Here is a 14849-nt window from a genome sequence, read left to right on the forward strand (position 1 = left end):
TTCCTCAAAACATATGCTAGTGTCCGCATTCCTTGTTTTACGAATTCAATATTCTACTTCATTTATTCTGCAGAAATGCTGTAAATTAGCTAGACTTTCCTTTCTTCACCAAGCGTAGCAGGCACATATCTCTTTTTACTCGGCTGCAGGCAATCAGTTTTCATCTAGATTGCCAGTGGTTGCTTCCTCTTTTGATGCACCTCTGTAAGGAATGATTCACCATCTGTGGCAAATCCCACTGTCCCTTGGAAGGCCTTTGGACTCCTAACATGGATCTTTATCAACGTGTCCAATTTTGGTATAACACACACATACTACTCAGAAAATCCTCCTTCACTGTGCCTGATGGACGACTCTCAGCACATCCTCTGGAAAGTAAATCTAAAGTCAGTCTTTTCATTTCCATATAGGCATGGATCAGCTAAAATTGGTAGGTGGCTGCAGACTAGATATTCAGCACCTGGATAACTTAATAAAGCAGGGTCTGTAGCATAATGAAATAGGACTACTATTAGGAAGTACTGTCTTCCTCACTATATTGGCAACAATACTTAGTTTGCCAAAAAAATCTTTTCAGGGGAACTTGGCTAATCAATAGCAAGTGAAATCCTTCCACCTACCTTGCATTAGTTTGTGCCCTGTGACATAACTTGGTGCCACATTTGAGTTGTAAGTTATGGGGACCACCGTTGTCTGATTCAAAGGAGTACTGGAGTATTCTTACAGCTAGTGTTCAGAAGTGCTTAACTCCAAATTCCAGATAGTTCACAATGCTAGATATTCTCATGCCTCTTCCTCCTCAGCATACAAATAATGGGATTGATTATAAGGATTGATTATAAGACAGCAGCTTGGCTGTAAGAGAAATTTTCTGCAATTCACTGCATTATTGTCAGTGTGATAAGAACACGTTCAAATATAAATGTGAAAAGCAAATAGAGTGTGTCACCTGAAGCTTGGGCTTAAAAAACCCACATTCTGCTATCCTTACAAATAAATAGATAATTAAATAGGTTGCCAGTTGGAATAGAGTATCTTAGAATTCAGCAGAGTATCTTAGAATTCAGAATTTTCAAAAACAATAGAAAAACTAGTGAAATATGAATTCAGATCAAAGTAGTCAAGTTTTCTCTAAAACTTCTAATTAACAACTTAAATATAGGGATTGATTTTGCAGTGCAAGTTTATGAACATATGATGCAGAACTTCATTGCTCTTTAATTGTTCTCCACTGTACATTAAATTCACGCCATAAAACAGGAATCAGATTAGATAAAGGAAAAGATGAGTCAGCTTTGGTAGTTAAAGAGTGCAAACATTTTCTATATGTACAAATTTTTTCAGTTTGGCTACTCTCTCTCCAACAGTCCATACTATTTGATGTTACGATATATCCATTATGGCTTAAATGTTTATGTCATACTTCCTGCAGCAAAATGCATGTTCTCTTGAGAGTTAAATTTAGTAGATTAAAATTAACTCCCTTCCAGTCTTTCCATGTAGCAGCCTAGCCACGAGATCAAAACACATGAATGTAGGTTATGTTTAATTTCTATATCAGGGTGTTGTGGACAGATGTTTGAAACCTTAGGAGGACTCAGATTCATTTGTTGCATGGCTTTCTGCCTGGACAACCGTACTGTAGGTTGTGCCATTTCTGCTTTACTGATGCATTACCATGGTGATGACATATATCATTTTATCATAACCTTTCTGTAAATGGCCAAACTGTGTCTCCTGTAATAACCATGCAACTAAACTGCACTGATTGTGAGGATTCGATTCTATCTTTAATGTCAGCTGATTTAAGTCATATAACATGAGAGATGATTGATATTTTCACCCTTTTCTTTATTTCAACTTCTTTCAATGCCTTTTTCTTTATTTCAACTTCATCCAGCTAAACGTGACAGACCCAAACTGATCAGTGTCTATTTGATGCAGTATCCCCAGCTGTTTCTTTACTGAGTGGCTGTCTTTGTTGGTGTACAAAACATAGTCAACCACGGCTTTTATAGAAAACATTTTAGTGACCGTTTTATTTGAATATGTGTTCCCCGCTGTGGATTTTTATGGTTATGTTGCAGTTTTGCAGCTAATTTTTCATCAGAGAAGTAGCTGATATATTCTCACTCAGTACATTTAGATTTTTTGTTAGAATCTGATTCTAAACTTTCGAATAAACAGAAAGGCTTGTATAAAAAAAGATTTCATAGATCTTTGAAGTTACTTTTATTTACTGAGGTAAGAATGGCAAGAAAATGAGGACAGCGTTTTTTCTGTTTGCTTCCTTACATCAAGGATAATAAAAAAAGTTGGTTTGGTTCTGTAGTTTTAACCTAATTAACCCACTCAAAATGCAAGCTGCTTAATGGAACAGGGAGATCTTTATGGTGGGTTTGTTTCTTTTGTAAAGCAACCATGAAAATGCTAAACCCTACCACATTTTAACTTAGTTTTTCTCTGGCTGCCTTCTTGTTTATAAATTAAATATTTTGACTCTCCTGTTTTGATACTCCTTGTTGCCCCTGGTGTGACTGTTCAAAGAACTCTCTGTCTGGGGTATTGCAGCAGAGCAGATTCAGACAGTTCTGCTCGGAGAAGGAAGTGGAGAGTTTTGGTTCCCATTTTGCACTTCTGGAACAGTTTAGGGAAGGAAGCACCTTTACACCTTTTATTGTTCGTGGTTGCTGACATCATATCCTTCCCTGACCACTCTGTGCGTGTTTCCTGCCATTCTGTCAAGATTCCTCTGTGTTGCAGAGAAGGGACAGCGGGTGTGCATGTGCGTGTGTGTGCGCGTGTGTAAGAGTGTGAATATACGAGAGAGAGACAGGAGCGGTCAAGTGATCAGCTGCATTTGTCCTTTAGCTCTTTTCCCTTCTCAAGGCTCAGACCAACCTTCTGTCACCACTACTGCCTCTGCCAAATCATATAGTGAACAGCAGCCCGCCAAAAATGAAGTTCCTCTTTTTGTAAGCAGTCTGATTTTTTTTTTTTTATGTTTGGGTTTGCAAAAAGAAAAAATGCTGAAGGCTGTAACACCATAGCATGTAACTATGTGTTTCTTTCAGTACAATTTGTTTGCATGCAACCATGTCATTAGGTTGGAAGGTTTCTTTTATGTGGAGAGTTGCTTCAACAAAGATTCTGGAATTATTTTAAGTTCCTTTTTAGACTCTCTTGGATAATGAAACCCTGCAATTCTATTTGAGTTTTGTAGTACCTTTAACTTTTGTAGTTAGTGTGCTTTATTAGTGTTGGGGAAATGCAATTTATCAGTTAACAGGAACTTTATATACTTAATATGTAATCCTTAATCCTGCAGCAACTTTCAAAAAGTATTGAGAACACTAGTGAAGTCCTGGAGCAGCCACGGGGATTTGATGGTCTCCAGAGCTTTTTATATTCTGTATGACTCGGAAGTTACCAGCCTTTGAAGGTTATAGCCCTTGAATCAGATGTCTTGATTTACTCATCTGAATCTAATTGATTTGGAATCAATCCAGCTATCTGCTTTATATACGTACATGTGCAAATGTGTATGCTAACGAAAGGAATAGAACTGTAGGGAAACGCATAGTAAGAGTAGCTCATGAAGCAGTATGTGTTGATATGTATATTATTGTAAAAGACTGAGGCAGATATAGAGAATACCACAGCATTCCTTATTTGCTTCTAGTAGCAGTAAAAATAGCAGATATTATTTTTTAAAAAGGAAACAAATTGGTAGAAAACTGAAAAGATTTTATTTGAAATTAGACTAGTAAGCCAAAAGTGAACAGGAGAGAGATTTTTTCCAACAAAGCAGGAAAACTTAACCAGCTGCCTGATAAAGGAAGATTATGTTTCTTTGCAAGTCGTACATTGGATACATATGACCTAACACATTCTGCCTTCTCCTTCAGGTTCTCTGAGAATGTATGATAACATTTAATAACTAAATCATCCTTTCTCCCATTCAACTTTATTTTCCAGCTCATCTATTTTTCCTCTTAAAATCATACTAGAATACTTAGTGGATTACTTCAGATAATGAAGAACAAAATTCTGCTCATCAAGTGTTGCCTGAATTACTTTAAGATGATTCTGTGTAGATCATAGGAATTTTAAGTGTTCTGACTTTAAACTGACTGTGAAATCGTTTGTTGTTTGGAGACTGATCTTAAGTGTATGGGAAGGACTCAACATCTTGTTCCTTCACTAAGATTTTTGCCCTTCCTCGTGGATTTTCTCAGTATTCAGTGATTTTTCTGAACTCATTCAGCATCTTGATCTGCAGAGCAGCTCTCATCCTTGCTAAACCGTCACCACTGCTCTAATCTGTCCACCCTGACCTTCCACCTTGGTGTGAATAAGAGCTTAGGCAGTCGCAGTGCTGTAAGCCGATAGTAGGACCGGCTTCAGCTGAATGAAAGGAAAGGAAATTGTTCCATATGCATTTGCTGTGGATTAGCGTACTGGCTTACTGTTACAGAGAAAGCTTGTTAGACTCCTTTGGGTCTTACATGTGCATGGGAAACACCGTTCTAACTTGCTCTTTGCAGCCGAGGTAAGACTATAAGAAAAACAGGAAAGAAACCCAATCCGAGGAAATTTAAAACTGTTTCTAAAAATAGACTGGGTTTGTTTGTCAACACTGAATATCAGATAAGACTGGCTCCTAGCTTTATTTGGAAAAAAAAAGTTTTATAAATACATCTAATCAATTTATTTCAAAGTTTTGGACTTTCATTTTTTTGCTCTCTCTATATATATGATCAAGCACCTTTGTGTCTTTTTAAGCAGTGAAAAGTTGAACTGTTTTCAAATAAGTAAAAAGCAGCAAAAAAATTTTGCAGCCTTTAGACTTTATTTTTTTGGCCGCCTGAATGTTCTGCATTATGGTAATGATTTAGGCATATATATAAATATGCCTAGCAAATAATGTGAAAAGGCCTTCATGTTTAGGGAGTTGAGTGCTTACTTGAAAATATGTTTTGCTGAGCAAATTATATTGTAGTGGCTAGTTAGAAAACTCAGACTGACTACTTATTTGTTAAATTATTTTTTTCTTAGAGCAATAAAACACTTGTGCAGCTTAAAGTTTAATGTATGCAAAGAAAATTAGGAGAGAATTGAGGATCAGAATGAGTGACATCTTGCTTTTCTACCTCAGTAGCTTTGAATCAGAGCCAAATAATGGATTAAATGGCCAGGACATTGGCTTACTCTTATGTAACATATTGTGAGAATTTACCAGGTTGACTGTGAGACTAAGAGCTTAAAATAAATGAGGAAACACCAGCCTCTATTTCAATATTACTGATTCTTTTATTTCCAAGGCAATATTTCTAATACATCATGGATCTAACAGAAAAACTCTTAAAAGTAATTTTAAATAAACCTTGTTCAGATTAAGGTTTAAAAGGGGGAAAAAAAGCAATTTTAGTGCTGGACTGAACATAGTTTCTGTATTTTCTTGTATTTCTAATAAAAATACCTTGCATATGATATAAATTAATTTTGGATTTATGACATTTTGTGAAATATGGAATGTGTCCTGCATTATGAATTTTTAATATCGCATCTAACTGTCCTTAGTTTTGTGACAGAACTGATATTGTAAACTTCGGGGAGAGAGAATCAGTGCCTTACTAAAACTGTGAAAATATTTTTCAATATATTCTTAAATCATCATCTCTCCTAATTATTCTGTGCTATATAGCTTGGCTTTTGGTGCAAAAATTTTTATAAGGAAAGGTGTCTGTGTTTGCTGGCTATAAATCATTCATCAGAACATTTCAGAGTTTACATTGGAATGAAATGAGGGAAAATGCAATACTGTTTACTTCAAGTATCTTGAGTAATACTTGCACTAACCCATATTCTTAAAGAATAAGGTTAAAAAATTTGGATTTAAAGTAGCTGCCATCTCTCATATATCAAATAACACTTTAATAAAGGTCCATCCTATTTGCATAATGAGGGACATTATCACCTCTGCTGTCAAAACACAAGATTGTTTTTCCTTCAGAAATGAATTAGCTGGCCTACTTAGCATACATAGAAAGGTTCATTAACTCTCTGATTTAGGTAATTTTTCATATTAGAGCAGTGAGTGATATTTAAAACCAGAGACACCTAATTCCATTAAAGTTTTGGCAATGTGGAGTTCACTCTTTTCTTCATTTCTTGATATATATTGACACATTTGTTTATAAACAGAAGCCTTTGAATTAAATTATTGTTTCTTTATGCATTACTTATTTTACTTATTTTATAGATGCAGTACATTTTTCTTATAATTTACTTGTACACCAAATTATAACTAGGATGCTTTGTCAGTTCCATATAACCTTCATTCAGTTATCAATTTTCTCATAACATTTGATTTCCTTTCTGTGTTTACTAGGAACGGATGCAGGGGACTGTGAACTGAGTAGTGCAAGTGCTGAAGAAGGAGGTTTGTTTTGAGGAAACGGGAAAGAGGAAGAAAAGAGAAAGGGAAAAGACATAATTTTAAGGAAGAAGGAGAGAAAAAAAACGGGGACTATGGGGAGAAAAAAGATTCAGATTACGAGGATTATGGACGAACGTAACAGACAGGTGAGTAGCAAGTATACTGCATTTGAACATCATATTACATTTCTAAGGTGCTTATTCTCATGTGGATAAAAAGTTGATAACTTTGTGTACATATACATATACCTACATGTATGTGTACATGTAAACAATGTATGGAAGACTATCAAAGAAAAAGTACTTTTGGAAACAACCAGCAACCTCACATGCAGTTTTTTCAAGTTTAGTAACATGCATAGTTAGAAATGTATTGCTTTAGGCCTTGATTCTGCAAAGACTGGTGTGTATGCTCCACTTTGGGCCCCTTCTGCACTTGCTTTGACTACAGTGTGTAATATACATGGTTAAATGCATCTGCAAGTTGTTACACGACGCAGGCTTTTAGTACTGTATTTTGTGAACTATTATGAGTTTATTTGAGGGATGACTTGCATTTAAATTTGTAGAACCAAATTATTTACGTTTCTACATGTTTGTAGTGTTTTTAATTTTACCTCCTTCATATAAAAATGGCACTTGATAAAAAAACTCATCTTTTCTTCTCTGAATTGTAGAAAGAATTTGAATAGACTAACACATTCATACATACAATAGTATTGGCATGTTGCAAATACGAAACAAAGCCTCTGTGGCTGATGCTATGGCTATATAGGTCCAGCAGGACCGGTTAATTAATTATTACCACTGCTTTAGATGAAATGTCTGCATGGCCATCACATGGTATCAACTATCTCTACTAGTTAAAACATGGTCAGAAATTAGAGGAACTGCTTTCTTTTTTTCTGAAAAATAAAATTCAACAATTGGCATCTTAAGATCAGTGAGAAGCCACTGCTGTTTAAATGTGGCATAAATGGATGGATGTTTTGCTGTAAGTGGAGATTCATAAGTTTGAGAAACTCTCCATAAAAGTATTTAAAACTATGATTAGTGTTCTTCATATATGTGGCTGCAATTTAGGAGTAACCTTCAGCAGTTGTGTTTTAAGAACTTGATAATGAGTTATTATTAATATATTAGTTCTACTCATTTGGTCTATAAATTTCTTCATATATTCAAGTTGGTTTTGAGAATTTATGCTGTTGGACTTCAAGGATCTTATAAAGCCTTAAAAACATGATTTTATGCATAACAAAAAATTCTAATCTTTAAATATGCCTTCCAAGAATTTTTAAATTTTGTGGCGTTGGTAGTCACTTGTGTTCTCCATGGCATAAAATCATGAATAAAACCAATATTATATTTATGATGGATACATTCTGTGTTTTCCCTGAAGGCTGCCTGTTGCTCTGGGCCAAGCCAAAAAGCAATAATTCCATCAATGTAAAACCATAACCGTATTAATTTTAATTGGTTTAAAGCTTGGAATTGAAATTGTATTTGAAATATTGAACTGAATTTATCCTTAAACACTAAGACGCTGTTGTTTGGAACTTTTCAAAGTGAATCTGAATTATTTTTAAATGATAGTACAAAATTTGTCCGTTAGTGACATTAGTTCATATGATAGCTACAGTGTCAACTTGCTTATTCAAATACAGGATTTATGGAGAACTTAAATCTCCAGTTTTGTCATGGAGATACCTTTCAAGACACCAGATTTACTTTAAAAAATGAAGATAGCTAGTCTTTCGAGTCATTCACAGTAGAGTTTCAAGACTTCTAGCACCAGCTTTCAGAACTAATAATTATGAATAAAACCCTAACACGACAATACTAACAACTGCAGTGTTACTGCAGAAAGTGTTCATCCAGCTAGCATTTCATAATATTCATCGTGTTGATTAGTCACTGTGAGGCTGAAGGTATAGATTTACATTACTTTACTGTCCAGGTGGTGTAATTGGCTTGGTTCTCCTTCTCATTTGTGCTTACATTGAAGCATAATTTAAGAAAGTGTTTCTGCTGGTTTTATCCCCTTTGCATTTAGTGCCCTGATGTAAAGCTCAGTAAATCCAATGAAAAGATTTCCATTGATTCATTTGAACTGTGGGATCAGGCACTTTAGTTGTACTGATACATATGTGATTAAGTACGACTGGATTTTCACTAATAGCTGATTAATCTTTTAACCATTTATATGAGAGATACTCTTTCACAAGCCTCACTGTTCCTTAAAATATAATGTATTCAATGACCTGTTGCTGCTTCAGTGATTATTTGTTTTCTAACTTACACACTTCCAGTAATCTTAAAATAATAACTTGTTTATTTTCCTATGTTATTTTTTTAAATGATGACATAAATATATTTGAATGCACATTAAGGTATTGCACCAGGGAATTTGATCAATAAACTTAAGATACAAGCTGAAGCATAGTTCCACAAAGCTTATTTGTGGCTCCTTTTACCATGATAGAGATGGAGACTGTTCTTTTGTTTCTTACTACCTCACTGAAAGATGTTTGCAAGAACAGCCGCAAATCCGTGGACTTGAAACTGCCTTATCATTGCTTACATTCAAACTCCGCGTAGTTTTACAACACAAGGCATGTTAGATGGGAATATGATGTACATGGATACTGCATCCTCAGCTGTTTCCACATACTTAAATTCTCTGCAGGACAGCACATGGAGGGAAAAATAGGTGGAACACGTATCAAACGAGGAGATATAGCAACAATTTAATTCTGACTTCCCCCAATGTAAGGGTGAATCTGTTTGGACAACAAGAGTTTTTGCAAAAGGTTTACGTTTTCACAAGGCCTGTGGAAGGTAATTTCTATCTTTACTTTTGCACTCATTAGCCCAGTGTCCTGACTAGCTATTTAGGTTAACCATTGAATGGAGTAACTGTTCTATCAGTACAACAGCAGTATTCTTCCACACTACTGCCTGCTACAGTAGGAGACTCCCTTGCTGTTCAAAGTGCCTGTGTGAGTGGATTGGGAAGGGCAAAAATAGCGCTGATCTCTCTTCAAGAGGATTTCTCCCGAACAAGTCTCGTTGGTTGGATTTGTGTAATGGAATGACCATACGGGTACTAAATGTAAGTTAAAACTGCCCCGAGTCAGGTGTCTGGCTGCAAATCTCTAGAAACGCACAGTGATGCAGTATGATCTGCACTTTTCCAAAAACTATTTGAAACTTCGACATTTTGGTATAAGTTAAAGTACTGAAGCCTACACATTACAAGCTCAGTCCTTTTTACCCTGGACTGCATGAGAGCTCTGTCATTTACTCCACTGAGTACAAAATTCAGGCTTTTAACTGGAAGGAGCCATTAATTTAATGTCCTTTCATGTGGGCTGCCAGTTGGCTGTATTTTTCTGGCCCTCATAGTCACTGTGTGGTGACGAAGGTAGCAAGGATGTTTGAACCTTCTGTGAATGATCACAAATTCTCTTGAGTTGTGAAAGTTTCAGAAAAGCCCATCTGAAGAATTCTCTTTCATTCTGCTTTCAGCCACTGTCAGAAGAAGTATGAGTAATTTCCAGGGCTGGACTAAATGTGTATTTATTTATGTAGTTTAGTTACCATCATGATATTAAATGGAAATGAAAGCTCTCAAAGGCAATCCTGTTGTAAGCAGGCAATGTGACCAGAGCCTTCCTTTTTATTATTGCAGCACTGGGTAATATAGTCTCCGTAAATGTGGAATGAATATCTGGTAGTGTTGCTCGAGCTCATGAGGTTGTGGTAGCCTTGTCAACAGCCTACTCAAGTAGACGCGTATGTTATTTTAGTAGCACCATGAATAGAATCGGTAGCCACAAATATTAGCACTGACATCTGATGTTGGAAGCTCCTGTCTGCTACTAAATTTTGTGCAGAAATTGCAATCAAGATTGGACAATACTGAAGAGTGCTGGGTTGGTTTAAAAAAAAAAAAAAAAAAGAGGAAAGGAGGAAAGGCATTTGCAAAAACTTGGATAAACTTTGTTTTCTTAATCAAAAAATGTAATTTAACTAGCTATATTTTGGTCAATACATGAAGGAAAAATTTCAGTCATTGAAACTTTTTACTTTTGTTATTTCATCAGTTTGAAATGTTTTATTGGTTTAATGAAGGCCTTTTGTGGTCTGCCCTAGACTGGGATCATCTGAAACTCTCTTTGCAACAATCCAGGCAAGCCTGCCCAGGCCTGAAATAAATAGGTGTAATGACGTAAATGATATTGTATTACTGTTATAGAAGGTCACTTACAAAATATCTCATTAAATCCATGGTATGTGAGCTAAATCTAGAGATGCATTCACCAAGGAAAGAGGGCGTACTGACCCCGTGACATTCTGGTATCAGGTCTGAAACATCTCCTTGCTTTTAATTCACTATTTTTTCTCGTTAGTATTAAGAAATGTCAGGTCTCATAAGGCGATCCCCCATTTCCCATCTCTCTGGTCATCTTGTTTATTAGTTCTGCATTTTTCTTTCTGTTTGTAAAGCATGCTGTTGTCAGATTCACAGTTAAAACCAAGTTGAGCTTAGCTAATGATTCTGCATACTTTTTAAAGTATCTCTTTCAATTTGTAAGGAGCTGCTGGGAGCTTAAGTGTTATTAAATACGGTAGAAAATGTACACTTCAATATTAAGGTCCTGAAATAGTAAGAGACCCTTTTTAAGGTATCATGTCTTTGTAATTCTATGGGGTACAACAGCAACAAACACTGTTTAACTTGTTCATGCACAGGCTTTTTATCATTCTTTGATTCCAGCAAAACTGTAAAGCTTGTAAACCAAGACTCGCTGCGGTTATCAGCTCAATAGAGAACAAATTAAAGCAGATAAGTAAAGTGAGGTTATGGGGCAGGGAAGAATATCCTGGAGGGAAATGACAGTTTGCAGGAAGACCTAGATTTGTTCTACTGACTTCGATACCTAATGCTACTAGTTTCAAAACTAATTTCAGCCTTGGGTATCTATTTTTATCCTTATTTTAGCTCTGTTTAAAAGGAAAGAGTATGAGACTATCAGCTGAATCAGAAACTCCCCTGTAGAAAGAGAGAAGAGCTTTGCATATCAGTGCTAACACGAGCACAAGTTTGAAAACTGTTTTTCCAGCAGTTTCCTGATATTTTCAGCCTGCCCTCATGGGGTGTCTTCATTTTATCCAAGATCTGAAATTTTATGATTTTTACACCCCAGGGAAATGTTTTCATATCAAAACATAACTGCTTAGCTATGCAGCTAACCATCATTCTGTTCAATGAACCTTTGTCTCAAACATCACATGATTTTTATCTTTTACATGTTTTAATTCCTTCTCTCACTTACATTAAATTGAACACAATAAGACTTGTGCTTGGTATACAGCATTACATTTAGCCTTTTGTCCTGTTTTTTCAGGGGTAAAGTTAGGTTTCTGTAAGAAAACACCCCACACCAATTTTTCATGACTTCTAAACTGTAGTGATCTGCACAGCCCTGGCAGCACTTCTCACATTATGCCAGACTTGTTGAGAAGTGAAGTTTTAAGAGAGCTCCTGAACTGTGAATATCTAGAATGCATTCTATTTAAGCATACTTGTATGATAAATGTATGTTCTGAGCATAATTTAGAGTGAATTAGCATAAGGTAAATATTTAGGTCAAATTACCTTTAATTCAAAGTATGAGCAAGAAGCCTAAGTAAAGAGAGTGTGGTAATGAATGAGGCATCTGCCAACACAGCAGAGCTGAAAACCAGTGTAGACAGAGGCAAAGCCTTGCTGTCTTGTAAGGAATGGTTTGGAAAGCCCTGGGGGAGAAAGAGCTGGAGGTGGGAAGCAGAACTGAAGCCATTGTGGAGAGGAAGAAGTTACACTCTTCCTGTTATGACAGGAAATGCAGACAAATGTGCTTCCTGACCATTTGCTCAGCAGGGAATGAAATATTCTTTGACCTTTACCTTATGAACATTTTAGCAGCAGAGAACTAGTAAACATGTTTTTTACCCTAAACATCTATTTGTTCCAGAACTGGTGATAGCGTACTGAAAAAAGAAGTTGGCTTTCTTGTATATTGTATTACTTACTGTGTTTTTGATAGAGAAGATGGGTTTTCCCTAAAATATATATGTATGTGTACATCTATATGTGATGGACTTAATCTTATTTCTCTGATTCAACAAAATGAAATGAAGTATCAGAGATTAACCATTACTATTCCTGCATCCCTGTCTGGTTCTATGTTTTAATTTGTAAATCGAAGTAGGAAGCCTATTGCTACTGCCTAATCTACTAATTTCTGAGTTGTTATATCATCTGTTAATTAGCACATCTTCCAGTTATCCCTTCTCTCTACTTGCAAAGAAAAAATTTGTATGAGAGATTGTGTTGCATTTGTGCAGACTGAATAGTATCACTATTTTAGGTATTTTATCTATTATTTATAGACTAATATATTAAAATTGAGAGGTAACACACAAGTACAAAACTTTTCTTTTTCTATGGATTCATCTTGACGTTTTATTTGTTACAGCTACAATTTTAGGCCATGCTGTATCTGTATCTGACTGTTCAGCAAGCAATAGCTCAACATGCTTGAGGCGTTCCAGGACAATAGCTCTTTTACCAGCGTAAATCACTGCTGTCTCATCCTGCAAGTTGTGCTGGAGGGTTGTACGAACATGGAAGTAGGCTGCTCCTTCACTGCTCTTTAAAGGCTCTTTGATTTAACGCGGCACGTCCAGCTATTGCACAAACAAAGGTTTATCTGGAGCAAATCCTGCACTGGTGCTGCTTCCCTGTCCCACTGAGGGTTGCCATAAAGGTTGTTGCAGCCAGACCTTTTTGTTCAACAAACAGATCTAAACAAAAATCAAATAGAAGGAAGGGGAATAGAGGGTATGACAAGCTGTTGCCTCTCGAGTACTTATTTGGTGTTTCAGCCTGTGGCAGGACTAGGTGCCTGGCAGTGGCCATTTATCAAGAGTCCTGTGGTTTACACATGGCCAAATTGACTTTACGATGCTTGAAGTTAGGTTGGTCATGTAGTTCCTCCTGTTTGTCACATACATCATATCTACTGTGCTTGCTCTATTCCCTGTGTTAGAAAGACAGATATTCCAGAAGCAACAAGAAGAAATAGAAAAATATTTCTTATTGACCAGGCAGTGTCTGTATCAGAGACTTCTGTGCATCAGCAGTGCCTGATTTTCACTAGTCACTCAGACATGTTTAATGGCAGGAAATTAATTTGGGAAGGATTATATGCAGATTCCCTATTTGTCTCATTTTCTTATGTCAGCAGCTATATATCTATATAATCAGGGTAGGAAGAAGCAAGGGGAGCACACATATTTTGTCGCTGCCTGAACTGGGTTGCTTGAAAGATCCTGGGACAGCTACTTTCAAAACGTAAAACATTAGAGACTTTTAGTGACAAATACAGATTGCTGTTATGTCTCAGCCTCTCAGACTGTGTGAGATTTCAGAAAAAGTAATAGAAGGACCAAAATTAAAAATAAAATCAAAATAAAATAGCACAAAACAAAATAATCTCAAGCCAACTCCCACTGAAAAAGAAGAAGAAGCGAAATCCACATTGCAACAAAGAGAAATAATGTATCCTGAAGGCTGTATTCATTTATGGCTGCTTCTGTTCCTCCAAGGATGTATTAACATCTGTGAGAAGCATATAATTGTTGCTATGAACTTAGCTAAATAAAGTCTGCAGCCAATGGCCAGTATTACTCTTTACACACACATGTATTTAAATTTAAATTTCAGCATGTGAAAGAGTTTGTATTCATAACCAAGCCACATCACCTTCCAGTTTATTTAGTTTAGGTAAGTTTTACCTAGTAGTGATTAAACAAGAAAGTCTGCTCTGGGCCACATTACCCTCTAAATGGAGCATATTGCAATGTGTGCTACGTATGCTTGAATTTAGGTTGCCTGCAGCCCACCTACAGACCTTGCCATGATGAGTCCATGAACCACCTCTCAGAAGACTCTTGCATCTTTATGCGTGAATTGCTAGTTGAGAGGTGTTTTCTGTGGTATTCAAGAGCCAGAGTTGAAGTGGAAAAAACATCCTTTTAACAATCCTCTTTTGTCAATGCCTTTCATTTAGCACTTATAGTGGGTTTCATCTTTAGTCAGAATTTCATCCAATATGCATCAAAAGCTCACCTTGATTTATATCAAGGAAGTTAGAAGCTGGCTACTTCACTGCTGGGTTTTTTTTTCTTAGCCTTCCCAGTATTCAAGAGTGGCATCTGATTTGCTCACAGCCTATAAAATCATCAGCATTTATGCTTCTTTGTATACAAAATTGCTGCAGGCTTTAGTAACCTACCTTCTCGGACGCTGCATTCCTGTTATGAGGGCAGTTTGTGTCTTAAATTTTTAAAAGTAGTCT

General features: G+C 36.2%; 1 protein-coding gene across 12 annotated transcripts in view; it reads left to right on the plus strand.

Annotated features, from left to right (window-relative positions):
* MEF2C (myocyte enhancer factor 2C) overlaps window positions 1-14849 on the plus strand; it is a 161997-nt gene that overhangs the window by 55055 nt on the left and 92093 nt on the right. For 11 of the 12 annotated variants that reach the window (XM_054053586.1, XM_054053595.1, XM_054053588.1 and 8 more), the window contains one exon: window positions 6395-6588. In XM_054053586.1, coding sequence (XP_053909561.1) covers window positions 6535-6588 — 54 coding nt within the window. In that variant the 5' untranslated portion in view covers window positions 6395-6534. Of the gene's footprint in view, window positions 1-2780; window positions 2976-6394; window positions 6589-14849 lie in introns of those variants that run through there. The other variant, XM_054053587.1, reaches the window with a different exon arrangement.

Source organism: Cuculus canorus, chromosome Z (assembly GCF_017976375.1).
Source record: "Cuculus canorus isolate bCucCan1 chromosome Z, bCucCan1.pri, whole genome shotgun sequence".
Taxonomy (NCBI): domain Eukaryota; kingdom Metazoa; phylum Chordata; class Aves; order Cuculiformes; family Cuculidae; genus Cuculus; species Cuculus canorus.